The sequence below is a fragment of the Neofelis nebulosa genome, chromosome 1 (assembly GCF_028018385.1).
Source record: "Neofelis nebulosa isolate mNeoNeb1 chromosome 1, mNeoNeb1.pri, whole genome shotgun sequence".
NCBI lineage: Eukaryota > Metazoa > Chordata > Mammalia > Carnivora > Felidae > Neofelis > Neofelis nebulosa.
The window spans coordinates 156,522,447-156,550,316 of record NC_080782.1 but is presented as its reverse complement, the minus strand read 5'-3'; the positions used below and the strand labels follow the sequence as shown (position 1 = coordinate 156,550,316).

The 27,870-nt window shown below is 45.0% G+C and overlaps 1 protein-coding gene across 1 annotated transcript; it reads right to left on the bottom strand.

The window, feature by feature from the left end:
• Nucleotides 1-1,969: 1,969 nt before the first annotated feature.
• SH3BP5L (SH3 binding domain protein 5 like) lies at nt 1,970-15,652 on the bottom strand. The gene is made up of 7 exons (XM_058741100.1): nt 15,497-15,652; nt 14,414-15,023; nt 7,640-7,702; nt 7,346-7,474; nt 5,488-5,649; nt 4,427-4,600; nt 1,970-3,856 (listed from the first exon to the last, which is right to left on the bottom strand). Exons 2-7 carry the CDS (start codon nt 14,594-14,596, stop codon nt 3,386-3,388), a joined length of 1,182 nt encoding a protein of 393 aa, XP_058597083.1. The 5' UTR covers nt 14,597-15,023; nt 15,497-15,652; the 3' UTR covers nt 1,970-3,385.
• Between the last annotated feature and the right edge of the window lie 12,218 nt (nt 15,653-27,870).

The following is a 27,870-nucleotide window of genomic DNA, read 5'->3' as shown; positions in this document are numbered from 1 at the left end:
ACTCAGTGTGATGCGTGACATGACATGGTACAGGAATGGGGGAGATGAGATACATCACCTGAATTTGACCATCTTTTGCTCATCTTAAAACAGCAAAATTCCTTGACCCCCCCCTTCCCAGTAAAACTTCCTAAAAGATGACTACACCCACTCCACTTTCTCACATCTGGTTCCTGTGTTTGCACTCAAGTCCAAATACCTGCCTTCATTACCTTCTACAAGGTGAGGGGCAAACTGGACATCCCTACTATGCCTGTATTCTCACCCATGAAAAGGTAATCATTGCGCTACTTACTTCATAATGTTGTTGTGGAAATTAAATGGGTAAATTCATATGCCTAGCACATGAGTCACTCTAGGCAAGTACAAGGCACTATTGTTAAGATAGGGTTGGTGGCCTATTTGCTGGGGCTGTTTTCTTCCACACAGAGCAAGTGCCATAAGCTTTTAAGCCTCCTACTAGCTCTCCACTCTTGCCTTATCTAGTAGGTGTTTTTGTGAGTAAACTGGGTGGGCAGTCAGCCCTTCTTTTCTGGGGCTCCTTCACACCAGAAGCCTTGCAGGTCCTGCACTGTCAAAGACTGGGAGGGAAGTATGACCCTGGGGTGTCCTCTCAGAAAGCCCACTTGCCCAAAGACATGGGCCATGCATTCTCATAGCAGCTCTTCCAGTAATAAAGGGCATATCTTGGCACTCATCTGCTTTATCACACTTTACTTCCCAGGGAGAGAGGTCGGTTGAAGGGCATTCCAATAAGCAGAATGGTAGGTAAGTCCAGTGATGTTACAACAGAAAGAACAGGATCAGATACCTTTTACATCATTTACAGTGGTGACTTGCGTATGACTGACTTATCTCTCTCTCAGAATGTGTATGTTGCAGTTGTAAGCCAGCCAGAATGTGACTGTATGGTTATTAAGGTAAAACGAGGTCATTTGAGTAGACCCGAATCCTATATGATTGGTAACCTTTACGAAAGGAATTTGAACACAGACATGTACACAGGTAAGATGTGAAGACATTGGGAGAAGACAGAGGTCTGTAAGTCAAGGAGAGAGACCTGGAACAGATCCTTCTCTTACAACCCTCAGAAAGAACTAATCCTACCGATAGCTTGACCTGACTTCCTCTGGATCTGTGAGAAAAAAAATAATTTGCTGTCAAAAAGCCAGGTTAGGAAAGGCAGTCTCATACGTGGACAGTACCTGGTATGTTCAGAACACAGTGGCTCCTGATGGGCCATCTGCCATCTGAGATCACCAGGGTCACTGCTCTGCCCTCCACCCTGCCCCTCAAGTGTCTTCAGGACACTCATTTCCCATCAGGTTTCCAGTTGACCTCCTGCTCTCCTCCCTAGCAGAGCCTTCTCCATCTCCTGGCTGACCCCCTCCTCACCTGGCCCTAAATGTTGGCACACTTCTGGTGGTGCAGGTGAGGGTGCTGAATCCAAAGCTTTTGCTCTACACCTCCGTGGCTCCTGAAGTCCTCATCCCTCCCCAACCTGACTCCACTAGATATTTCACAGGCTGTGGGGTCCAAACACATTCAAATCCTTTCTATCCCACAACAGGTCAAACCCTGACTTGAACATCACCTTTTACATGTGTTAAATTTTAATTTCAGATAAACAGCAAAAAAGTTACACTAAGAATGTCATAAACATTGCTGGAGGCAAAGATTATGGTCTATCTGAAATTCAAGGCTCTCAGAACCCCACTTTTGTCCCTCCCCTTCCTTCATGCTCACATCCAGACACATCCAGGATTGGCACCCTCATCTGGTCTGGACCTCCAGTGATTGACAACGTCCTGTCCATCCCACAGACCCTTCCTAGCTTGGCAGGTGGGAGGAAGGGGGGGCATCTCCCCTGCCCTGACTCCCCCATACAAAAAGCACCCCCCCCTTTGCCCTGCTCTTCCCCCCTCCCCATCCTCACGCCCTTCCCCCTCCCTAACAGGAAGAGTAAACATTACTGTTACATAAACTATTTTATTTAAATAAAATCAGGGGCAGACCCTTTTCTTTCTCTCTCACACTCACTCTCTCACACACACACACACCCCAACACATGCACACAGGCTTGCCCACATCCTCCCTCCCTTTCTCCCCTCCACGCATGGCCACCTCAAACCCAGTGGTTCTCATAGTGACCATCTTAGCACAGGGAAACACCCTCCATATGATGGCCCACTCCTCCCAGTTGATGGCAGCAGCATACAGGCCTAGGCACAAGCTATCCTGCCCAGAGTCCAGCTCTCAGACCTCTTAGGGTGGGAAAGGAGGAAGGACCAGTTCTCCCAAGGCACCCAGATCCAGTGTGGCTTCCCTGCTTTTCCTCCCTTACAGCCTGGAGCACCACCAAACCCCTCCCAAAGGAGGGTGGGTCCCTTCACCCTAGGGCAACCCCTCCCTGCATCAGAGAAGGCTCAGTAGCCAAACTTGAACAGTCCCCAAGGGATTCTGGAGTAGGTATTGTCTGGTTTGGGGAAGAGAGAGGGAGAGGGATTGAGCACCAAATTCCCTAACTCCACCCAGCAGGAGGGCGCTGAGATTAAGCTCAGCGACCTCCACCCAGAAAAAGTAAACCCAACTCTGCAGCAGGAACCCGCGAAGGCCTCAACCATCAGGACCTCATTATGTCTCCACCCCCCAACATTGACCCTGCTAGAGACCCACTAGCACCTTGGCAATGTTAATGGCCCAGCTCAGCTGGGGAAACAATATGCACATGGGAGCCTGTCTGGAGGTGGTGTCCTCTATGTGGACAGTGGGGTTGGGTTTCACCCTCTCTGACACTGGTACCCTTCAAGTCCTTCTTTGTGGCACACACAGCAAAGTGGCTTAGGTAATGAGAAGGGAGCACTGCAGGGATGTGTAGTGTTTTCCAGAGGCACACAGTCCTACAGTGCATTTTACAGATTACATACAGGCAGGCTAGGACAGAGGCTCTGTAGCATCCCTAGGCCCCCTTGGGAGATGGGGAGGTGGGAGGGACACCTGTCTATTGCCTCAAACCAGGCGGCCAAGATGTCAAAACTCAGGTCCCACATCCACCTTCTCCAGTGGGCTACCCTGTACCTTCTAGACCAAGTTCCCTGAGGGGAAAGCCAGACAGATGGAAGGAAAGCAGAAAGGGGGCAGTGAAGAACATCAGACCAAGAGGAGCTAGCAGGGGGAGGGCAAATGTGAGAGCCATAGAAAAAGCCTTCTGAAGGGGTAAGGCAAAGAGAGCTGCCACCTGCAAAGAACTGGGGGAGGAGGGAGAGAAATTCACCAGAGACAAGAGCCAACCTGACCTCTCCAAGGGAAGCAAGGACCTGAGGACAGGGAGCTTGGAGCCCTACATGGGCCAATGGTGGTAGGAACCAGCCACCCTGAGCATGAACTACAGGCTGATGCTGCGCTGGTGGCGGCCCCCACGGCCCCCGCCATCACTGCCCCAGCGCCCCCCACTCCGGGAACCCAGCTCCTGGCCATCCAGACTGGTGTGGTCTGAGAGGCCCCGCAGATGCTCCACAGAGTCACACTTCTGCAGGTCTGAGGCCACTGTGCGTAGGCTCAGCAGGCTCAGTGTGTCTGTGTCAGGGGCAGGGCCAGGCCCCAGGCTACTGCCCTCCTCCAGCACCCCGCCTTCAGCCCCTTCTATGATACCACTGTCTCCATCCTCGCCACCATCAGGCCCGGCCTCTGCCCCCACAGGGGAGGAGCGCCGCTGGCCAGGGGCATGAGGGGGCTGGCCCCGGCGCCGGGCATGGATCTGCTCGCTGATCTGCTCCAGGTTGCGCAGGGCAACTGAATAGCGAGTCTTGGCCTGGGCCACCTGTTGCTCCAGCTCTGTCACCTTGGCCTTGTGCTCCTGCAGAGGGAGGAACAAAGTGAGGTGACTTTGCCAACTGTCTGTGGCTCCTGGAGCGGAGTCCCTTCAGCTCCACTCAGCACTTTCCACTGGTGCCTCCTTTCCTGGACTCTTAGGCCAGCTCACCATCCAACACAAACCTGCAGTGCTCCACCCCACCCAGCCTAGCCCCTCTTCACTCTTCTCTTCTTCCTCTTTCCCAGCAGTATCGCCCTGCTCCTGGCCTTACAAGACCTTCCTCCCAGGTCTTCATTCCCACCCACTCCTCCTCTCCCCATGGTTCCCTTTCCCTATCTGGCCAGTTCCTCATCCCCATTCTCCCTGGTTTCCCCTGATTCCCACTTTTTCTCATTTACTTCCTTTCAACTCCATTCTCTACCAGGACCAATTCCCCAAGCCCAACTGCCACTCCTAGGTATCATTCTTAGCATATGTACCTCCACCTGGGCCACCACACTGGTCTGTCAGATGGACCAGAGAGGCACTGGCATCCCCTCTAACTGCCCTCACTCTCCATGCCTACCCCCTTCCTGCCTATTCACACACTCTCCCCCACCCCCACTGCCTTACCTCCAGAATCTGGCTGAACTGGGCCTTGAGCTCAAAGTAGGGGCGGCTCTTGCCAATGGCCCGCCGGAGAGTCTTCTGCAGGGCCTGGACCCGAGCTTCAGCCTGCTGGCACAGCCGAGTCACCCGCTGATGTTCCCGCTCACCACGAAGCCGCTCCTCCTCTGCCTCATTCACCTGGCCATACATTCACCAGGACATACATCACTGACCCAGGACCCATGTTCTTGCCTCTCAAGACATGACCATCATTCAGGATCTGACATCTGCTGCTAGAGACTAAATGTTTATATCTCTCCTCCGCCCCCCCAAAAATTCATGTTGCAATCCTCACCCCTAAGGTGATGGTATTGGAGGTGATTAGGTTATACAGGTGGGAGCACTCAAAAAATAAATAAATGGGATTAGTGTCCTCACAAAAGAGTTCCTGGAGAGCTGTCACTCACTCCTTCCACCTCGCAAGGTCACAGTGAAAAGACTGCCAGCCGTTTAGGAACCAGGAAGCAGGCCTTCACCTGGTACCAAATCTGCCTGCACCTGATCTTCCTAACCTGCAGAGCTGTGAGAACTAAACTTGCTTAAGCCACCTAGTGTATGTTATTTTGTTGTAACAGCCCCAGTGGACTGGAGCTGATGCCAGGGATCCTCCCACTCCCTAGTCCCCTGGGAGTAGCTTAGAAATGATACATAAATTACATTTCAGAAATCACGGTACACTAGCAGAGCCCAAAAGTAAGAAAAGGAGAACATTCTGAACATAGAAGTGAGGGGTCACAGCTAAATGTAACAAAATGTGAGTGTTGAACCTTGAGAATCCAGGGGTGGATCAACTGGGGGTCAGTCCCATATCTGGATGCAAAGGTTCAAGAAGAGCCCAGAGAGACATTCGTTAAGTCAGAAGGAAATGTAAATGGAGGCCAAAAAGGGCAGAGAGGAAGGAAAAGGATTTGCCTGAAACATAATCAAAGCTGAGGGAGGGCTGGAGGGTAGAAGAAAGGAAGAAAGAGGGAGATGGGATGAAAGGATAGCCAAGAAGTACCAGAACCGGAGGAGACCTGGCTCACCTTGCAGGTGGCATGGTTGAGCATCTCCTGCCATGTGGGGTCCAGCCGGTTCTTGTCAGCCATGACACCCTGCTCAGCCACAAACACCATCTCCCGGGCAGCATTGTGCATGCTCACGGCCCGCTCATACCGCAGCGCTGCCTTCTGTGTCTCTTGCTGGGCCTGGAAGACGGGACCATCAGGATGGGGAGCCCCAAGGGACCCCCACCGCCCAAGGAGACCCATCCTGGATGAGGACGAGAGGAGGAAGGCCCAGTGCAATATCAGCTTCACTTCCCAAACTGCACTAAGGATAAATGCCAAAGAAGCAACATTCCATAAAGACTATCTTGTAAGGATATGGCTCAAAAGAAATAAATGCATAAATAAAGCCTGGATGGGGAGCCTGGTGGCTCAGTTGGTTAAATGTCCAACTTGGGCTTAGGTCATGATCTCACGGTTTGTGGGATCGAGCCACACATTGGGCTCTGCACTGACAGGTCAGCCTGCTTTGGATTCTGTGTCTTCCTCTCCGTCTCTGCCCCTCTCCCACTTGTGTTCTCTCTCAAAAATAAAAAAATAAATAAACTTAAAAAAAAAGGACTGGAAAATGAAACTGCCACTGCAGGGTGAATGTGTGAAACCCAGCACTCGCAAAGGCCACTGGCCTGGGCTCTAGGGAGAACAAAGAAAGATCCACCCCACTTTAGTTTGAAGGTGGTGAATGACTTGGACCAAGTCTCACAGAGAGTACACCCCTGAGACCATCACCTCCAGTCCAGCATGTAAGCTGAAGGAAATAAGACAAGTGTTCTGAGATACTCATTACATCCATGCTTACCAAACATAAAACTGGAAACAAACCTAAGTTTCCAATTATAGGGAAGTGATTAAGTGTATAATAGAACATTAATAACAATAATAATAATAATATGAGGAAATGTTAAGCAGCTTTTAAAAATGATAGCATGGATGTATATTTATTGACATGGAAATATGTAAATAAGTAAAATAAAGGAAGAAAAATAGCACGTATCATAAATCTCATTTTGGCAGGATATACACACACCCAAAAATCAAGGGGTTATCTGTATTGTATTAATTACGTTTTTTATTTTCTCTATTTTATGATGCTTTCACATCCTGGGGTTTTCCTAGGGCTAATTCCTAGAGATACTAAACTCCTCTGTGAGCATACTTTTCAAATGCAAACCAACCAATCCAAAGCCCACCACCTCCTTTATCTAACTCTCACACACAAAGCCAATTATTTCCCCTGCCCTACATTAACCCAGGGCCAGGTACCAAAATATAGAAACCACCCCTATAGCCCAGGGCCCACAGTTACTCAAGCTATCTAAATTCGATCAAAGTTGCCTACCCTGCCTTACCCATTCCTTCCCATTATAACCGCAATAAAGGCTCTGAGCCAAGCTTTCCTCTCATGTCTTACGCCTCCTGATCAACCCAAGTGCTTCCCCAGGTGGCCCTAGGTGGTGCAGCATGCTCTTTCTTCTTGGAAATTTTAAGTTATAAACTCTCTTTTCATGGCAGCTGTCTCTGTGTCTTACCATACTTGACTAAAATAAATTCTAGATGCAAAAAATGTGAAACAGGCACATGGCAGGATTTGGAGTGATTTTGGTTTTCTTCTTTTATAGTTACTGTTACATTAGAGTCTTCCAATACTGAACCCATTACTTGTGTAAAAAAGGGGGGGAAGGAAAAGGGTAAAGGAATGGAGAGGTGAGCAAAGAAAAGAGACATGAACCAAAGGGAAGAGAAATAAGAGAAACCAGAAAGTGTTCTGTGTGACTAGAAGAGTCCAGGGCCAGGCTCTGTATGCGCCCCTCCTGGAATGTGCATCAGCTAGCCATACCTCCTTAGCAAGCCGCCGAGCCTCATAGTAGGGCCGGGCCTTCTCGATGCAGCTCCCCAAGTGGGAGCCCTGTGTGTTGAGCTTCCTTGCTGACTCCTGCAAGATCCTTCGGTAGGTGGTCCTGGCCTCCTGGCAAAGGGACAGGGACATGGGCAGAAGGAAGGCACATGTGTGGGTCCCAGCCCCTCTCGTTTTTCATACATGCCCCTTCCCCTGCCACTGTATTAAACAGGGAGAAAAGAAGACACCTCCAGAGACTAGCCCAAGGGTGTGAAGAAAAGGATCAACACTCACATCCAGCTGCAGCTCCACCTGGTTGATCTCCTCACTGGCCTGGTTGAGATGCTCTAGCTCCTCCTGCCAAAGAGGGGCAAAGAGTTAGAGCAGTGGGAAAAAGTAGCTTCTTACATGAACCATGTGGGGTGGGAGGGAAAGTCTGCCTGATTAAGGAAGGGAAGAAATGGAGGAAAAGGGCACTGTCAAATGCCTCCATGCAGGAGACCTAATATACAGTCTCCTGTAATCCTCACAACTCCACCTCTGCATCAGACAGTAAAACCCCCATTTTAAAGATGAGGAAATCACCATTCAGAGAATAGAACACACACATGCACACAGCAAAGTGGCAGCAAGCCTGCCTTCTCTTCATTAGAACATGGGGCCACCTTCTCTCCGAAATTCCAGCCAATAGAAGTTGCCTTGGAGCTAACAGTCTGTGTTCCTGAGAGAGGAACACTAGGCCAGTCACTCATCACACATTTACTACACACTTATCACAGCTCAGCACCATGACACCCAAGAATTCAGAAAACAAAGAGGCAGAAGCTCCGGACTCAGTAAGTAAGAAAAAAGTGGTACAAGGAACTGTAAGAAGCAGGCCTGGTGGGAGCAGCAGGATCACCTACCAGGGCAGGAAAGGCCAGGCAGGACACCCTGAGGACTTGCTCCTAGGCTGGGCCTTGACAGATACACAGAAAAGCACCAGTGACAAGCAGGTGCCCAGAGCAGGCAGCTTGTCAGGTGAGAAGCCGGCAAGGCTGGGGTACAGGAGAAAGGATACCAGAACTTTTCCCAATGGCAGGGGGAGCCCCTTAGAGCCTGGCACCACCCAGTCTGTGGTTTAGGAAGGTGGGTCTGAGCAGTATGTGGAAAGTTTACAGTGGCCAGGGAGAAAAAAGTGGAGGCTGTCTGCAGTATTCCAGGTGGGAGAGGACAGGGTGATCCCAAAGAAATGCAGGAAGCAGAATCATGAGGGTCTGGTTGAGGTCAAGATTAGGGAAGATTCCATGGTTCAAGAGACCTCTAGGCCTGCTTGAGCAGTTGACTGACAGAGACCCCAGGTCCTCACACAACAGATTCTGTGGCAGGGAGGGAGAACATTGGGGACAAGTCACCAGACATGGTAGCATAAGGATCTCACTGGCCCTTGGTGCACCTGGGTGGCTCAGTAGGTTGAGCGTCTGACTTCGGCTCAGGTCATTATCTTGCAGTATGTGAGTTCAAGCCCCACGTCGGACTCTGTGCTGACAGCCTGAAGCCTGGAACCTGCTTCAGATTCTGTGTCTCCCTCTCTCTCTGCCCCTCCCCTGCTCATGCGCTCTCTCGCTCTCTCCCTCTCTCTCTCTCTCTCTCTGTCAAAAGTAAATAAACATTAAATTTTTTTTTTTTTTTTTTTTTTTAAAGGATCTCACTGGCCCCAAGGCTAGAGAAAGAAGCAACAGAACCACCTGGGCCTTTCACTGACATGGCAGAGAGTAGGGAGAGGTGCTGGTCTCAAGGATGCTCCCTGTCCTTTCTCAGGGAAGTTCCTGGAGCCCAGCATGCCAAGGACACTCCTGAGAAGGATCAATGCCCAGTGAAATGCCTGACACTCAGCTATGAAATCCTCTCCCAGGAGCCCTGCAGACCCTGGACAGGATAGTGGAACCCAGGCTGTGTCTGCCTGCTGCCCATGACCCAGACATAACCTGCACTTGGCAGAGAGCAATGCTGCCATCACTAGCTCTCACACACCTCATGAAAATACACATACCTACAACAATGCAGACACTTCCTCAAAGGAGGCCATAAATTTGGCTCTAAACTTTACAGAGCAGAACTGACATGGGCCTGACATTGAATTTTTAGTATTCTGGCAACCATGTTTTTAAAAAAATGCAAAAGAGGGGCACCTGGGTGGCTCAGTTGGTTAAGTGTCCAACTCTTCATTTCAGCTCAGGTCATGATCTCACGATTCATGAACTCAAGCCCCGCATCCAGCTCTGTGCCGACAGTGTAGAGTCAGCTTAGGAGTTTCTGTCTCTGCCCTCTCTCTGCCCCTCCCTCTCTCTCTAAGGTGAATAAACTTTAAAAAATGCAAAAGCAAACAGATTAAATTATAATACATTCCATTTAACCCAATGTAGACAAAATATTATAATTTTAATATGTTTTCCACATAAATTATAAAACACTTTTACGTTCTTTTTAATCTATGCCCTTGAAATCCTTGTGCATCTGACCCTTAGGGTACATCTCAATTTGGCCAGCAGCATGTGACTCCCACATTGGACATTGTGGGCCTGGACGTTGGTGCACATGAGCAACCTGATTACTCACACAACCCAGTGTCCATAAGGTTACAACAAAACACTGTGGAACCATAAGCAGCTGACATGGCTCACAGGACCCCACAAGAGGCCTGGGGCCAGAGCCAGCACTACCTGATACACAGAGATCAGGGTTTCACAGTGCCTTCCTAACAAGGACATAGCCTTCAGTGGACAGAATCACCCCAAGGGCTCTCACAAAAGGCAATTCCTGTTAGGGTGAGAGACAAGCTCTCCCACCGTGGGCCTAGTCTTCCTCTAGCTTTTTTAGGCCCACAATGGGTTTCAGACTATCTGGGAGATGAAGTAGCAGTGCTTTCGCAGCTCTTGCCAGAACATTCTCTTTCTCAACTCGTTCAAATTTGCTAGATAAGAAACAATGGAGTAGGGAATTAGAGGCAGAATTGAAAATGGATCAGGGACCTAACCTTGGATCTGGTTTTCCTGATATTGTGACCACCATCCTAGGGTTAAGGACATCTTCAGATGGATGCCTCAGAGAAGACAGGAGTACCATCAAACTAAAAAAACCACATTCCTGGTGGGAAAAGGATATGCCTCAGGAGGCAATAAACTGATTCTGGAAAACAGAAGGAGGTGGGTAAAGGCCAGCCTGCAACATTTCCATGGGCAAACCAAGGTCCAAGACTGGATCCCACTCAGTTCCACGGCCCAAAGTGGTCCCAGATCATCAAGATCATCACAGGAATGAATGCCTCTCTACATAAGTCATCCCCACTGGAAAAAGTCGTAAAGGGCTCTGACTGTTGGCAAACAGCAGGAGTAGGCACATCTTTCTAGAAGGGAACTTGCATCCACACAACATTTCCAGCAATTAAAAAAGTCTTTTGATGATGAGATCTGCCCCTCAGTCACAAAGCTCTAACAGGACAAGGAGACTGGGGAACAGAATAGGATAGATGGTAGGTGAGCAAGGGGGTCGGGGGAGGTGGGGGACAAGCAGGCTGAGGCAGACCCAGGGCAAGGCTAAGTGGGAAGCCAATGAGCACTCAGGGCTCTGTTTTGGGAAGCTGGCAACATAGTACATTTGGCCTGCTCCACCAGGGACTCCTGGCACCTGGCTGAAATGGAAATTTGAATAGGATGAAGTCTGAGTCAGCAGGCATCATCCATCAGTGATCCCACAGCCAGCAGGGAGGGTGACCTTCCCCAGACACGGCAGGCACATTCCCAGGATGCCAGGCCACTGAGTCAAAGGCATGGGTGCTCCATCTACAGATGTGCCTGCTCACCTTTTACAGGCTACTAAAACACACAAGCTCATGGTGATGCAGGGCCAGGGTGATGCATGGCTCAAGGACTAAGTAAGGGAAATATGACTATCCTGTGAGAGCTAAACGGATACTTCAGATGAGGATGAAGAGGTTGCAAAGTCACTCTGAAGAGTCAAAGGAGGAGGTGAGTGACTGTATCCACTCACCTGAAGATGAATGTACCCATCATCACAAAGGGAACTGAGAAGTCACAGGGGAGGAGACCTAGACCTACCCTAGCACCATCCTCCTTCACTCCTTCCCTCCACTGGGACCCTCTCTCAGAAAGCTGAGGACGAGCCAGAAAGCCTCAGAGAACTATGCTGACCTCAAGACATGGAGACAAAGACAGTGGCCTTCCTGGGGGATAGCACACTCCAGGTCAGCCTAGAGGTGATCTCCAGCTGGCTTGCCTCCAAATTCCAGAGGTATCCCACCAGACAATGGGGACAAGAACTGCCTTCCAAGAAACCCCATTTCCCGTGTCAGTAAGAGCCTTCTCCTAAGGGCAACCATTTCTGGGAATCCCAGAAAATACCTGAACAGAGTCCCTAGCCTTTGGGATATCCCTGGCTGAGTGAGCACATGTAGACTACATGTTAGAACCATTTCTCACCCCCAATGAGACCAGAATTCACATGTCTGGGCATGGCTCAGGAACAGGTATTTTTATTTTATTTTATTTTACTTTATTTTTTGTTTTATATTTTATTTTTATTTTTAGAGACAGAGAGAGACAACACATGCACATGTGCACGAATGAGGGAGAGGGGTGGAAAGAGAGAAAGAGAGAAAGAGAGAAAGAGAGAGAAAGAGAAAGAGAGAGAGAGAGAGAGAGAGAGAGAGAGAGAGAGAGAGAATATATCTTAAGTAGGCTCACAGGACAGAGCCTGATGCAGGATTCAATCTCACAACCCTAGAATCATGACCTAAGCCAAAATCAAGAGTTCGACGCTCAACAGACTGAGCCACCCAGGTGCTCCAGGAACAGGTATTTTTAAAATTCGCTGGTGGATTAAGATGGATCTGTTGGCAGAGAATCACAGAATGCACTGAGAATCCATTTAAAGCACTGAAACACAGTTACCAGGATAACATGGTCTTGTGTTATAAGAGGGAGGTCCCAATAAGAGGGACCTCAAAAGACACACAGCAATCTCTTTCTTATCTAGAGGAGACCAAACCCAGAAAGGCTGAATGCTGCCAGCTTCCTCCCTGAAGGGTACCCCTCACATCAGGCTGCCTCTTCCACATGGCAAGAAGATGCAGAATCCCTGCTAAGGGCAGAGTACTGGCCCAGCCATCAGTGTGCCATAAAAGGGGGAAGCCTCTACAACAAGACCTTTCCTCCCCACATTACCCACACCATTCCACAATGTGCCTCCCAGTTTAGCAAGAGACATTATGATCTGCCTGTCCCTCTTGCTCCAATTAACAACACTGCAAGCTCCCTGGAATTAAGGCAAATCTAGGCCTGCTCGATATTCTTCAACCCTCACAGAGCTCTTCTAATAGAACTATGTTCTACTTCTACAATACCAACAGCAGCTGGGGAACTGCATTTTTATTTAATTTTAACTGATTATACTTAAGTAACCACGTGTGGCTAATAGCTACTTTAGTGAACAGCAAAACATGAGAGTGACTCTTCGTACTACCACCTTTGCCTGTGCGGGTGCTGGAAAAATACACAGGAGCAGGAGAGACTGAGCAAAGAAACCACAGTAGATCCTTCCCTGGAGCAGAGCAAGGAATGTTGGGAGAAGGTGTATGAAGCACACCATACAGTCCTCCTCCCAACAGGACAGGGGTCTGTTTCCCAAAATACTACCTCCAAACTTTCACCAAGAGATAAGCAAAAGAGTTGTAACAGAAAAGAATCATAGGACTATGTCAGAGCAGAGTGAGCAGTTGTGCAAATAAACTGGACCAACCCCTCACTTTATAGATGAAGTTAGTGAGGCTTAGACATTACATAACTTGCATGAAAATCACAAATCATGAGGCTGGAGGTTGTTTCAATCTCAGGCCAATGTGTTTTTCACTATAACTTACTTCCTCAGTAGATGACAAATCTGTAAAATTAGCAGAAGAAATTGAGCTGTTTTCAATGCAACACCCATGAGATAGGATGGAAATAAATTACTGACTCATGACAGTAAATGAATGGCTCACTGCATTTCCCATATAAGCATGGAGTTCCTCTGCCCAACATCCAGGGAACCCCCACCAAGAGGGCAGGAAGGATGTGAGGACCAGATTTGATTTCTTCTTGACTCACTGAAGCAATCTAATAAAGGTTTGTTGACAGAGAAGCCCAGGAATGCAAGCCCTGAGATGTTCTTGCTCACCTACAGAGGTGTGAGTCACCTCCACATCAGAATCTTGGAGATGCTACGAGACCTTATGGCAGACTGAGCCCCAAACACACAAGCACTTCCTGCCCTCACCTACCCAAGCTGCTTTCCCAGGGAACCCTTCCCAGCCAATGCACGTAAACACTACAATCCCACCTCAGCGGACCATGCATCTCCTCCCCATGGTCTCTGTCCTCACCCACTGCTCCTTCACAAAGATCTGCCCATCCTACCAACTACTAGCCTGTAAACACTCCAAGGCAATAAGTCAGCTTTTCCATTCATTTGGTATAACCAGCATCCTCAGAACTCGGAATCCGTATTAAGGACGGACCATGGCTGATACAACTCCATAAACATCAGATTTCCTTACAGGCCTCCATCTGTTGAGGCGTTGTAAAACATGAAATGTCTCACCCTTTACAGATGTGAACATCCCTGGGAGGCACTAATGAGAAGATGACAAAAGAGAAGATTCAAAAGTGCCTCCCACTCATACCGCATCTCTGGGCCAACAGCCACTTTACTTATTTAGAAAGGAGAATAGCTTTACTCTCCACTGACCGAAATGAGGCCCTGCATCTGAGGCCAATTTGTTGCTTCCCTTTGTCAGTTAAGCCTTCAGCAGCACACCCCAGGCACTCAGGCCCAGGCCTTTCTCTGCACTCCACACGCAGCTCTTTTAGAACTTGTCACACTATCCTGCAATGATTTGCTGACAAACTTGTTTTCCTTTCCTGCCCCAGCGCACTGGGGAGAGAATAAATCTAATCCCTCATTTATCAGACAGCTCTTCAGGAAAACTGGAATCTGGGCTCCCTGTCTCTCCTTTCCCTTCAGTTTTCTCACCTGTATTCGAGGATCCAGTTCTTCCTCCTCTCTTGGAGACAATTTGGTCTCACTGCTGTTGTTTCCACCTCTTCCCGGCTCCTCTGCGACCGGGCTCCGAGGGACTTCATCCTCTACAACCTCAGACCGAAGTTCCCCCTGCGGGGTCTCCCGCCCCCCTGGAACCTGCCTGAATTCAGCCATGCTAATGGGGAGAGGGCACAGCCCTATGCACAAGAGAGGACTGACATGGTGGGACCAGGGCCCCAGCTTGGGGCTTCCCGGGCTCCAGGTAACAAGAAGAGTTTCTCTTCTCAAAGGGTGTAAAAAGGGACACAGGAATGACCTCACACTGGGTTAGAGGCCAAGATTCACGTTGTCAGCGGGGTTCCTAGAGCTACAGCCTTGTCGGTGCAAAAGTTCTTCCGTCCCCGTCGCGAGGAGTCCACCAGGAGAAACCCGGAGCAACCGCTCCGAGGCAGGGGGCAAAGGGGGTTTGGATCCTGGGCCGAGGCCTTCGAGGAGTAGCACCATTCGGGAGGGCGGAGGCAGGCGCCTCCAGGCTGTGGTGACAACTGGAGAGAGAAGGCTGGGCCCGAACCGAGGCTGTGGGATGACAGTCTCTGGGGAGCTGCAAGGGAAACAAAGGCCAAGTACAGGGGCAGCATCAGAACACAGGCCACCAGCCCTTTCCAACCCCTCAGCCTCCCAAGAACTTCAATCTCTTCTTTTCACACCCCGCTATTCTGACCAGCCCCCACCGCGAGTACTTTCCTCAGCCCTCAAGGAATTGAGATCCTACACCTCCCGCGTCCCAGCTCCGCTCGCCCAGCCCCTCCCGATCTGCGCTTTCCAGACTTCCTTCGGATATCTCCCCATCTCCTCCATCCTCCCTTTTCTTCCGCCCTCCCTCACTCCACACCCGCCGGGCTTTGCAACTCTCCTAGTAACCCCCAGCCCCGCCCCACCTCCTCTCTCCAAACAGGCGGACAATACGAGCCTCCAGGCTCCAACCCCACAATCTTCCTCAGTCCCGAAGACCCTGTCCCCAGACCTCCTACACAACCGGACGCAAAGCCCCGGGCTCCAGACACAGAACATTACCTCAGTTTACCCTCCCGTACACTGAGCTCCTCCACTGCAAACAATCTTCCCCCTCCCTCCCCGCAACAAGCTAGCTAGTACAACCAAAAGCTACTGGGCCGAGAGGAAGCGGAAATACATCATGCGCTAACAACGCCCTCCAGCCCTTTCGCCCCTCCCCCCACACTCTACTGGCCAGCTGGGCCAAGTCTGGATTCCCGTACCTCGTCCCCGCCCGGCGTTTGGTTTCCGGTTTCCGTACAAAATGGTGCCCCAGGGTACTCATGGTCGCTGCCTGGAGCTGCCTCCAACCCATCTTCCACCCAAGATTAATGATACTGAAATATGAACATGTTGTGGTGAGAAAAATTAGATCTGGTTATGGAAGTTCGGAGTCCCTTGTGGGTATGGAGGTGGTAGAAATAAAACGAAGATTGGACAATCGCTTTAGTCAGAGTGCTGCCATCTTGTTTTACGCTCTGCGGCTCTGGCTGCCGGAAAGCTACTTCCGGCCTCGCCCAGGAAGTCAGAAGCGGCGCCAGAAGTGAACTTGTTGGCTTCTGCCGGGGCAGCGGGACCGCTCGGATCCAGGTCAAGAGCACTCTTCAGTTGGCACGTACGGTCGTTTTGCAGAAGTAACTATCGGTAATCACTCTGGTGAAGTCAGCGAGGCCCTTAGTAACGACGTTTAAATCGGACAGCCCTGATAAGTAACCGGTCTCCTCGAGGCTTCCGGCCGGCGTTATCACCGTGACCCCGACACTCTGCCTCTCCAGCCCTTCCCGGAGCCGGGCCCTGTCCCGCAGACCGTGGTTTACCTCTTGAGCACTAATTAGAAACCTAAGCAACCTGAATTCCGTGCTTAAAAGCCCGTGAGGAGTTTGTTATATCAATGAAAGGACTTGACCTGAACGACCTGATGGTCACTTCCAGGTATCTCCAGGCAAGGCTACGGGGAAGACTTGAGGATTCACGTTTTATTTTTGCAAAAGACCTTACTTATCCTAGGTGGAGAAGGCAAATGAACTGAATGTCCTTTCTTCCCTTTGGTTCTCTCCCTGTAGAGCCAAGTATATTCCTTTAAAAGTGGTATTTTTTTCCCCACAAAATTGGAAATTTTTTTATTTCTACAAGTAGCTTCTCCAGTGAGTCAGCCTGGAGATCTCCGTTAACAGTGTCTAAGTGGACAGGTCTTATGGATAATAACACCTGTCTTCTATCACATTGCTTTTGTTAGTAAGGTAGCCATGAAAATTACATATAGAAATCAGAAACAATGTATTTATTTGTTCTCTGCTAGTAACTTTAATTTTTCTTAAACTGGAGTTTCACTATAATGACTCCCATTTTACCCAACGATCTTCTATCTAATCTAGCCTGAGTTCTCCGAGCCTTTTCTATCCAGTACTGCTCCAGTGTCTGTCAACCTTATACCTTGTCCTACAGCTCCTTTTCCCTGTGCATTGTCATTAGCAATCGTGAGCTGCTTCTAGTTGCATGTATTTTTCTTGTATTTAGTGGGGTAACAACATGAATATATGCAATGCCCAGACTACCCCTAGGTCACATCCTGAAAGTCAGTAGCCTCCCTGATGTCTCCACTGGCCTTTGCTGGGGTTAACTCTCGCTGAGACCAAATGTAATATCATGTATTGATTGTAGTATCTACAGCATTATCCAAATGTTTGGATAATGTTTCAAGTAGGAGTAGGTTGGAGAGCAGTGTACACCGGCTTGTTTTATTGAGGCCAGCACAGACATGATGAATTAAAACCTTTTTCTAAAACAGCACTCTCATGTAGACTTTTCTGCAATGATAGAAATGTTCTCTGTCAGGCCTGAATACTATGGCAGCCTCTAGCCACATGTGGCCATAGAGCACTTAAAGTACAGCAAGTATTATTAAGGAACAGCATTTTAAAATTTAATTCTAATTTAAATAGGGGCATCTGGGTGGCTCAGTTGGTTAAGCATCCGATTTGGTTTCAGCTTAGGTCATGATCTCATGGTTCATGAGTTCGAGCCCCACGTTGTGCTCTGTGCTGACAGTGCACAGGCTGCTTGGGATTCTCTGCCTCTCTCTGCCCCTCTCCTGCTCATGCTGTCTCTGTCTCTCTCAAAATAAATAAACTTAAAAAAATTAATTCTAATTCAAATAGCCATAGGTGATTCCATTGGACAGCACAGTTCTAGAGTGTACTTTTCCTATATCTCTTCCAGACACATGTTGAACTTTCGCATCTTCAATACAAAACAAATGTCTCTCCGCTGTCATTCATCTCATCTCTACTTCCTCCTCTCCCATTTACTTCTGCGGTCTGGCTTCTGCTTCTGCCAATGCACAGAAATTGCAGACAAGGTCATCCATGCTCTGAATATCACCAAATGACTGATATCTGATACTGGATTATTTATTCTCTCTCATCCTTCTTTAGCTTCTGAGTCACCCTTGTCCTGGGTTTCCTCTTATTTTTCTGGCCCGTTGATTTATTCTCTTCATGCATTATGCCTTTACTAAGTGTCTAGTATGTGCCGGGATTTTAGGTGATGAGGAAAAGGACACTTGTTCCAGTTTGCATGTAGCTTATAGTCTGTGGTACTCATTTTATAAATCAGTTGACATTCAAACTAGTTGGACTACAACCCAAAAATGTTTTACGTTGTAACACAGTTTACATATCATTGTGTAATATTTATTTATAAAAAAAGTTTCAGGGAAAGATCTGAAAGGTCTTTACTTAAATTATATGCAGAGTATATTAATATTTTAATGCTAGTGGAGACCTATTCTGCTGATTTCATGACCTGCTAATGTTTGAAAACCTTACCCAAAATGCAAGGGCCTCTGATGCTAGTCTCTGACCATCTCATGCATCCTGCTTTCTCAGAGCCCTCACCTAAGTGTATGGCCCCTATTCATGGCCACTGTTCTTTCCTTGAAACTCTCTCCATCCAGACTCCCCACAGATCACATTCTGAGATCCAGCAGCTTCTCAGACCATTGACCTGTACAAGGGTTGCCTCTCACTGAGTACAAATCTGATTTCATCCTCTTTTCTAAATCCTGCTTCTATATTACTTTGTTGGTGAATGAACCATCTACCCATTTACCTAGGGTGAGAAACAGAAGACTTCCTAAATGAATCACCCTATCTTTACTCTGTAGTACATTAAGTATCTCAATAGATCTGTTGTCTCCATGTGATTGTGATTGCTTCAGTTTAGACCTTCCCCACCTCCACTGTAGATAATGTACCTCAAGAGCCTTCAAGTCAATTCTGTCCAATAGAACTTTCAGCAATAATAGACATTTCTGTATCTGCACTGCCCAATATAGTTGGTATTCACTAACCATGTGTGGGACTCTTGAAATCTTAGAATGTGGCTAGTGCAACTAAACTAAATTTTTGATGTAAGTTTAAATAGCCATTAAAACTATTTAAATAGCCTTAAGCGTGGGGGCACCTGACGGTTAAGTCAGTGGAGCATGTGACTCTTGATCTTGGGGTTGTGAGTTCGAGCCCCACATTGGGTGTAGAGATTACTGAAAAATATAATCTTTAAAATAATAACAGATAGATAGCCATATGTGGCTAGTGACTAACTTAGTGGGCAGCACAGGTCTACATGATCTCCCCACCACAAGTGCACCCCCTTTCTGTCCCTGACACAGGTAAACAACCAACCAACCCCTGTTGACAAAGTCAGTTAATGAAATATGAAAATACAAAAGCCATATAAAGTTGTCAGTAACACCATCAGTTACTGGGTAGTATAACAAGTCAATTCTTCCTTGGTAAACTAAATTTTCTCAAGCTTTTATTGGTAATTTTTATTTTTAATTTCTTCACAGAAATGCTCTAAATTGCCTTCATTTTTTTTTTTTTTTTAATTTAAAGTCATGTTTGTTAAAATACAGTGTAGTATTGGTTTCAGGAGAAAAATTTAGTGATTCACCACTTGTATATAGCAGCCAGCATTTATCCCAGCAAGTACCTTTAATGCCCATCACCCATTTAGGGCCATCTCCCACCCAAGTCCCTACATCAACCCTCAGTTTGTTCTCTATATTTAAGAGTCTCATGGTTTGCCTCCCTCTGTTTGTTTGTTTTTAACATTTTCTTTCAAGATTACTTATTTTGAGGGACAGAACACGAGCAGGGGAGGGGCAGAGAGAGGGTGACAGAATCCCAAGCAGGCCCTATGCTGCCAGCACATAGCTTGATGTTGGGCTTGAACCCATGAACCGTAAGATCATGACCCAAGCCAAAATCAGGAGTCGGACACTCAATTGACTGAGCCACCCAGGCACCCCAGCTTCCCTCTGCTTTTATCTTTTTATTTTTTCTACCCTTCCTCTATGTTTATCTGTTTTGTTTCTTAAATTCCACATATGAGTGAGATCATGTGATATTTGTCTTTCTCTTATTGACTTATTAACTTAGCATAATACAGCCTAGTTCCATCTACATTGTTGCAAATGGCAACATTTCATTTTTTTGTTGCTGAGTAATATTCCATTGTATATACCGCATCTTTTTTAGCAATTCATCAGTCGGTGGACATTTGGACTCCATAATTTGGCTCTTGATAGTGTTGCTATAAACATTGGGGAGTATGTGCCCCATTTTCATATCCTTTGGATAAATACCAGGTAGTGGAATTGCTGGGTAATAGGGTAGTTCTATTTTTAACTTTTGGAGGAAACTCCACACTGTTTTCTAGAGTAGCTGCACCAATTTGCATTCCCACCAACAGGGTAAGAGGGTCCCCCTTTCTCTGCATCCTCTCCAACACCTTTTTCCTGAGTTCTCAATTTTAGCCATTCTGACATGTGAGGTGGTATCTCATTATGGTTTTGATTTGTATCTCCCTGATGATGAATGATGTTGAGCATCTTTTCATGTGTCTGTTAACTATCTGGATGTCGTCTTTGGAAAAGTGTCTATTCATGTCTTCTGCCCATTTCTTAATTGGATTATTTGTTTTTTGGGTGTTGAGTTTGATAAGTTCTTTATAGATTTTGGATACCAACCCTTTACCAGATATGTCATTTGCAAATATATTCTCCTATTCCATTGATTGTCTTTTAGTTTTGCTGATTATTTACTTTGCTGTGCAGAAGGTTTTTATCTTGATGAGTTCCCAATAGTTCATATTTGCTTTTGTTTCCCTTGCCTCTGGAGACATATCTAGTAGGAAGTTGCTGCAGCCGAAGTCAAAGAGGTTGCTAAAGCCTTTGTTCTCCCCTACAATTTTGATGGTTTCCTGTGTTACCGTTAGGTATTTCATCCATTTTGATTTTCTTTTTGTGTATGGTGTAAGAAAGTGGTCCATTTTCATTCTGCATTTCGCTGTCCAGTTTTCCCAGCACCATTTGTTGAAGAAACTGTCTTTTTTCCATTGGATATTCTTTCCTGCTTTGTTGAAGATTAGTTGGCCATACATTTATGGGTACATTTCTGGGTTCTCTATTCTGTCCATTGATCTATATGTCTGGTTTTGTGCCAGTACCATACTGTCTTGATGATTACAGCTTTGTGATACAGCTTGAAGTCTGGGATTGTGATGCCTCCTGCTTTGTTTTTCTTTTTCAAGATTACTTTGGCTATTAGGAGTCTTTTCGGATTCCATACAAATTTTAGGATTGTTAGTTCTAGCCTCCTGCTTTGTTTTTCTTTTTCAAGATTACTTTGGCTATTAGGAGTCTTTTCAGATTCCATACAAATTTTAGGATTGTTTGTTCTAGCCCCGTGAAAACTGCTGGTGTTATTTTGATAGAGATTGCTTTGGGTAGTATAGACATTTTCACAATATTTATTCTTCCAACCCATGAACATGGAATGTTTTTGCATTTCTTTGTGTCTTCTTCAATTTCCTTCATAAGCAATGTAGGTTTTCAGAGTAAAGATCTTTTGCCTCTTTGGTCAGGTTTATTCCCAGGTATCTTAAAATTTGGGTGTAATTGTAAATAGGATTGATTCCTTGATTTCTCTTTCTGTTGCTTCATTAATGGAGTATAGCAATGTGACAGATTTTTGTACGTTGATTTTATATCTTGCAACTTTGCTGAATTTATGTATCAGTTCTAGCAGATTTTTGGTGGAATCTTTTGGGTTTTCCACTTAGAGTATTATGTCCTCTGTGAAGAGTGAAAGTTTGACTTCTTCCTTGCCTATTTGGATACCTTTTATTTTTTTTTGTTGTCTGATTGCTGAGGCTAAGACTTCCAGTACTATGTTGATCAACAGTGGTGAGAGTGGGTATCCCTGTCCTGTTCCTCACCTTAGGGGGAAAGCTGTCAGTTTTTCCTCATTGAGGATGATAGTAGCTCTGAGTCTTTCCCATATGGCCTTTATGATGTTGAGGTATGTTCCTTCTCTTCCTACTTTCTTTAGGGTTTCTATCAAGAGAGGATGTTGTATTTTGTCAAATGCTTTTTCTGTATCTATTGAGAGCATCATATGGTTTTTATCCTTTCTTTTATTAATGAGGTATATCAGGTTGATTGATGTGTAGATATTAAACCACCTCTGCAGCACAGAAATAAATCCTACTTGATCGTGGTGAATACTTCTTTTAATGTATTGTTGGATTCAAATTGCTAGTATCTTTTTGAGAATTTTGCAACCATGATCATCAGGGAAATTTTTCTGTAATTCTCCTTTTTAGTGGGGTCTTTGTCTGGTTTTGTCATTCATTTTGGCCTCAATGAATGAGTTTGGAAGTTGTCCTTCCATTTCTATTTTTGGAACATTCTCAAAAAATAGCTATTACTTCTTTAAATGTTTGGTAAAACTCCCTTGGACTCCTGTTGGTTGGGAGATTTTTGATTACTAATTCAATTTCTTTCCTGTTATGGGTCTGTTCAAATTTTCTGTTTCTTCCTGTTTCAAATTTTTATAGTTTATATGTTGCTAGGAATTTATCCATTTCTTCCAGATTGCCCAATTTGTTGGCATATAATTGCTCCTAATATTCTCTTATAATTATTTGTATTCCTGCAGTACTGGTTTTGATCTCCCTTTTTTCATTTGTGATTTTATTTATTTGGGTCCTTTCCTTTTGCTTTTTGATGAGTCTAGCTAGGTGTTTATCAATTTTGTTTATTCTTTCAAAAAACCAGCTCCTACTTTCATTGATCTGTTTTTTTTGGTTTTGTTTTGTTTTGTTTTTTGATACCATTGATATCTGCTCTCACGTTTATTATTTCCCTTCTTCTGCTGGTTTTGGGCTTTATTTGCTGTTCTTTTTCCAACTCATTTTGGTATAAGTTTAGGTTGTGTATTTGAGACATTTCTTTTTTCTTGAGGAAGACCTTGAATGCTGTACACTTCCCTCTTATGACCCTCTTTGCTTCATCCCAAAGGTTTTGGACTGTCATGTTTTAATTTTCATTGTCTTTCATGTACTTCTTAATTTTCTCTTTAATTTCTTGGTTAACCCATTCACTTTTTAGTAGGATGTTTTTAAACTCTAAGTATTTATGGTTTTTCCATATTTTTCTTTGTGGTTGACTTCAACTTTCATAGCATTGTGGTCTGAAAATATGCATGGTAAGATTTTGATCTTTTTGTACTTGTTGAGGGCTGATTTGTGACCCAGTATGTGATGTATTCTGAAGAATGTTCCATTGCACTCAAGAAGAATGTGTATTCTGCTGTTTTAGGATGAAATGGTCTGAATATATCTGTTAAGTCAATCCATCTGGTCCAGTATGTCATTCAAAGTCATTGTTTCCTTATTGATTTTCTGCTTAGATGATCTACCCCTTGCTGTAAGTGGGATATTAAAGTCCCCTACTATTGTTTTATTATCAGTAAGTTTCTTTATGTTTGTTATTAATTGAATTTAGACCTAAAAATTGAAAGTGAGGGGATGGAGAACCATCTATCATGCTAATGGACATCAAAAGAAAGCCAGAGGAGCCGTAGTTATTTCAGACAAACTAGATTCAAAGACTGTAACAAGAGGTAAAGAAGGGCATTATATCATAATTAAAGGGGCTATCCATCAAGAAGATCTAACAATTATAAATATTTACGCCCCCAACTTGGTATTACCTTCATCTTTAAAAGCTTTTTTTTTTTTTTTTAGTTTGTTTTCTACCAACAGAAACTACCTTTCTAGGTTCTTTGATTTTTTTTTTTCCCTACCATCAGCCAGATCTTTAATAAATACCACCATCTGCTAATTAAACATACTAGTTTACTAATGTATAGTGACAGAAGGCAGATCAGTGGTTTCCTAGGGGAGACGTAGGAAGGAGTACAAACTGGTACACAGAAACTTGTGGGTAGCGGATGTGTTGTCTATCTTGATTGTAGTGAGAATTTGATTTGTGTATACATATGTCAGGACTTTTCCAATCGTACATTTCACAGCACAGAGTACTGACCACTATAAGATCACAACAAGCTACTGGGGACCTGTTCAAATTGTACATTTCAATATGTGAAATTATGTATGTCAATTATACTTCAATAAAGCTGTTTTTTTAAAAAATTTAGTTGGAAACTTGCTCCAAGAAATACATAATGTAAAATTTGCCAATAAATGTTAATTAAAGGGATAGCCTATATTACTAAAATCCCTGAATTATTTTTACCCTTATTAAACCTTTTGGGTTTTTGAGAAATAAATTATTTTTCCCTTAACTTGTCATCTCATTTAATAATAAAAACAGCAAACACATATTCAATGTTAACCTTGTACCAGGCACTGTTCTGAGTGGGTTTATATCTATCATTGTTCCTCCCAACAACTAACTGAAGTATACTGTTCCTCCATTTTCCAGTTGAGGAAATTGAAGGTCTAGCAGTTAAATAACTTGCCCCAAATCATATTTCTGGTAAGGCAATATTCAGACCTGCCAGGCCCTTAGTCACAATAATGTACTGCCTCAATTAAGCTTTGTACAGATAAGTATTTAACATTTAAAATATTTTTGGTAACACATTATATGTTAAGTTTAAATGTACTCTAAATTTTAAATGACTCATTCTGTGAAAGTAACCAAAATCAAAATATTCTCTGAAGATGCTGCACATTTGCATGTGATAGTATTATTTACTATTTATGTTCCTAAAGTGCCTTTAAGTGGTTTCAGTCAGGGGTGTCTGGGTGGCTCAGTCACGAAGCATCCAATTTCAGCTCAGGTCACAATCTCATTGTTTATGAGTTTGAGCTCCACACTGGGCTCATAGCTGTCAATGCAGAGCCTGCCTTGGATCCTGTCTCCCTGTCTCTGTCCTTCCCCTGCTCATACTCTCAAATATAAACATTTTTTTTTAAATTAAAAATGATTTCAGTCATAAAACCTGATTTTATCCTTACCTTGTATTTTACTTTCAAACTAATTTTCCCCTAGAAGTTATGCCTCATAATTTTAAGCTCATTTTCTATATCTTATTTTGTGAACCAGTGATTCCTACATGTGAGTTTTGAACATAATTTTTATATGACATAACTTGTTTAGCAGTGAGCATTAAGGACTAAGGAAGTCCATCACTGGGGAGCCTGGGTGGCTCAGTCAGGTGTCTGAGTTCAGCTCAGGTCATGATCTCACAGTTCCTGGATTCAAGCTCAGGGTCGGGCACTGTGCTGACAGCTCATAACCTGGAGCCTGCTTCGAATTCTATGTCTCCCTCTCACTCTCTGCCCCTCCCCTGCTTGTGCTCTTGCTCTTTCTCTCTCTCCTCTCTCTTTCCAAAAAAAAAAAAAAAAAAAAAAAAAGAAATCATCACCAAGGACCAGTGACCAGGACATCATTAAAGAATAGGGAGGGGCGCCTGGGTGGCGCAGTCGGTTAAGCGTCCGACTTCAACCAGGTCACGATCTCGCGGTCCGTGAGTTCGAGCCCCGCGTCAGGCTCTGGGTTGATGGCTCGGAGCCTGGAGCCTGTTTCCGATTCTGTGTCTCCCTCTCTCTCTGCCCCTTCCCCGTTCATGCTCTGTCTCTCTCTGTCCCAAAAATAAATAAAAAACGTTGAAAAAAAAAATTAAAAAAAAAAAAAAGAATAGGGAAAAGCTGTATTTTAAAGAAAATTGATCTTTAAATATCCTCTCAACAAATAGTCTGGTTTTGTACTACACCAAGTGTATCCAGTTTACCTATATCTAGTGTACTAGGGCTTTTCACAATTAGTTCCTCTGCATAAATGTAAAAATAAGTAGCAGCCTCTGATTGAGTCATTATTGAATCAGTGCCTGAGACCTTAAAGTTGGCCGCAGACTTTAAGCACCACAACCTTCAATCATTTTCTATTAAAAGTGCTGTTTAATTTAAAAGACATTTAATCCTCTGGGCAGATCATTAAAATTAATATACATTTTATTGGTACAATTTGTAAGTTTTCCCTCATTTTCCTATTTCCTGAAATCCATTCTTTTTAATGTTTATTTTTTGAGAGAGAGAATGTGAGCAGGGAAGGGGTAGAGAGAGACAGAGACAGAATCCAAAGCAGGCTCCAGGCTCTGAGCTGTCAGCACAGAGTCTGATGCAGGGCATAAACCCACAAGCACCAAGATCATGACCTGAGCTGAAGTTGGATGTTTAACTGACTGAGCCACCCACACATCCCTCCTGAAATCCATTTTGATCTGACTTTGCAATATGTTTGCAACTTGAAATTAATAAAAATCCACCTTGCTTAAAAAAATAAAATCTGCAGCTGAGAATCATATTAGGTTGATCCATTCTTTCCTGCTTTCATTCTAGATTGTTGTATTTAACTTTTCTATACTTGGTTCTTTCCACTATTGGTAAACTGTGTCAGTTGACATTTGTGGAGTTGTTAGGGAAGCAACAGAAGCTGTCATGTTCTAGAGGCCAATGTTTTCATTGTAAATGGGACTGAAATTGGAATACTTCAAATAAAATCATTCTATATAGTAACACAGGAACAAAATGAAATTGAAACTATTCTCAGGCTTTATATCACTAGTAACAGCAAGCTTTCCAAATTTGATTTGTTTAGGCTTACATTTCAAACAAGGATTTGAAATAGTGGTCTATATCCTTAACTCTGCTTACCTTTCACTTGCCTCTCAAACTGCAAAGTTGAGCATGTGCCGCATACCCACGACAAATAAATATTCAGTAGTTTGGTTTTTTTTTTTTTTAAGTTTGTTTATTAGCAAGCTGAGGAGGGGCAGACAGAGGGAGAGAGAGAATCCCAAGCAGACTCCACACTGCCAGTGCTGAGCCTGATGTGGGCTTGAACCAACAAACCATGAGATCATCACCTGAGCCAAACACTTAACCAACTGAGCCACCCAGGCACCCCAATATTCAGTACTTTTATTCCCCTCTTCCCTATCTCTCTTCTTAAACTATTGACAGTGCCTTCTAGTCAAAACCAGTGGACTGATGTTGCCATGACATTTTTGGAGTTTTGCAAGCATTGGGCACTCACCACCATTTCCTCACATGGGATCCAAAACCTCACCCTGTCTTGACCCTCTTTTTTCTCAAACTGTTTACTGATTGCCCAGTCTACAGCTGCCTCCTTTGGAGACTGCTGCTCCAGGGTTCTACCCTCAGTCTTCTTGTCCACATACAGGGAAATGTCATCCACTCTCATAACTTAACTTTTTCACCTCACCTCCTAGTCTTTAAAAACTCTAATGCACTACTCCTCCCTGCTGCCAAGTGAGAGAAGCCCAAACTCTTGAGCATGGCATAGATTCTTCTAACCATACAGTAAGGGCACATGATGGGCACATTTCTATATCCCCATTGTCCAGTCAAGTGAAACTCCATGAGCCCTCGATAAAGTTTTGTGGGAGGAAGGATTCCTCTAATTAAGCCAAATTTGAGTGTCCTCTTTCAATATCTCCACGCCCTCAATTTCCTAGAATTCTTGCCCTACCCCACTCAGCAGCCTCCACAGGATTTTGACCTACATCTACTTACACTCTGTCTTCAGTCTAGAGCAAGACTCCTTTCCTGCTCATCCCATCTCTCTGTCCCAACCCAATCCCAGCATCTACATTAGCAGAAAGCTGCCAGTGCATGGAAATGATCATCACCATCAAAATGGTGATACAAAATCTTGGCTACATGTTAAATCTATGAAGTTTGCTGATGACCTATAGCAGAATTATGCCATTCTTCCCGTTCTAGTTTTATACCACTTCACACTTGACATACGATGGGAAGGCAGAGTCTGGAGATCCTCAAAAGACTATTTCTCTTTTGTTTCTAACACTCAACTCAGTTCCTTGAACGTAAGCGGTCATTCAGAAAAGTGCACTCAGTAAGACTGCACTCAAGCTTACAATTTACCAGGGAAGATAAGATAAGCACATAATTCTAAAGTGTATGGTAAATGATAGTAAATACAGACCACGTCGTATGCCTCTTGTGGCCTGTAAGGACAACAAATTTTCAAT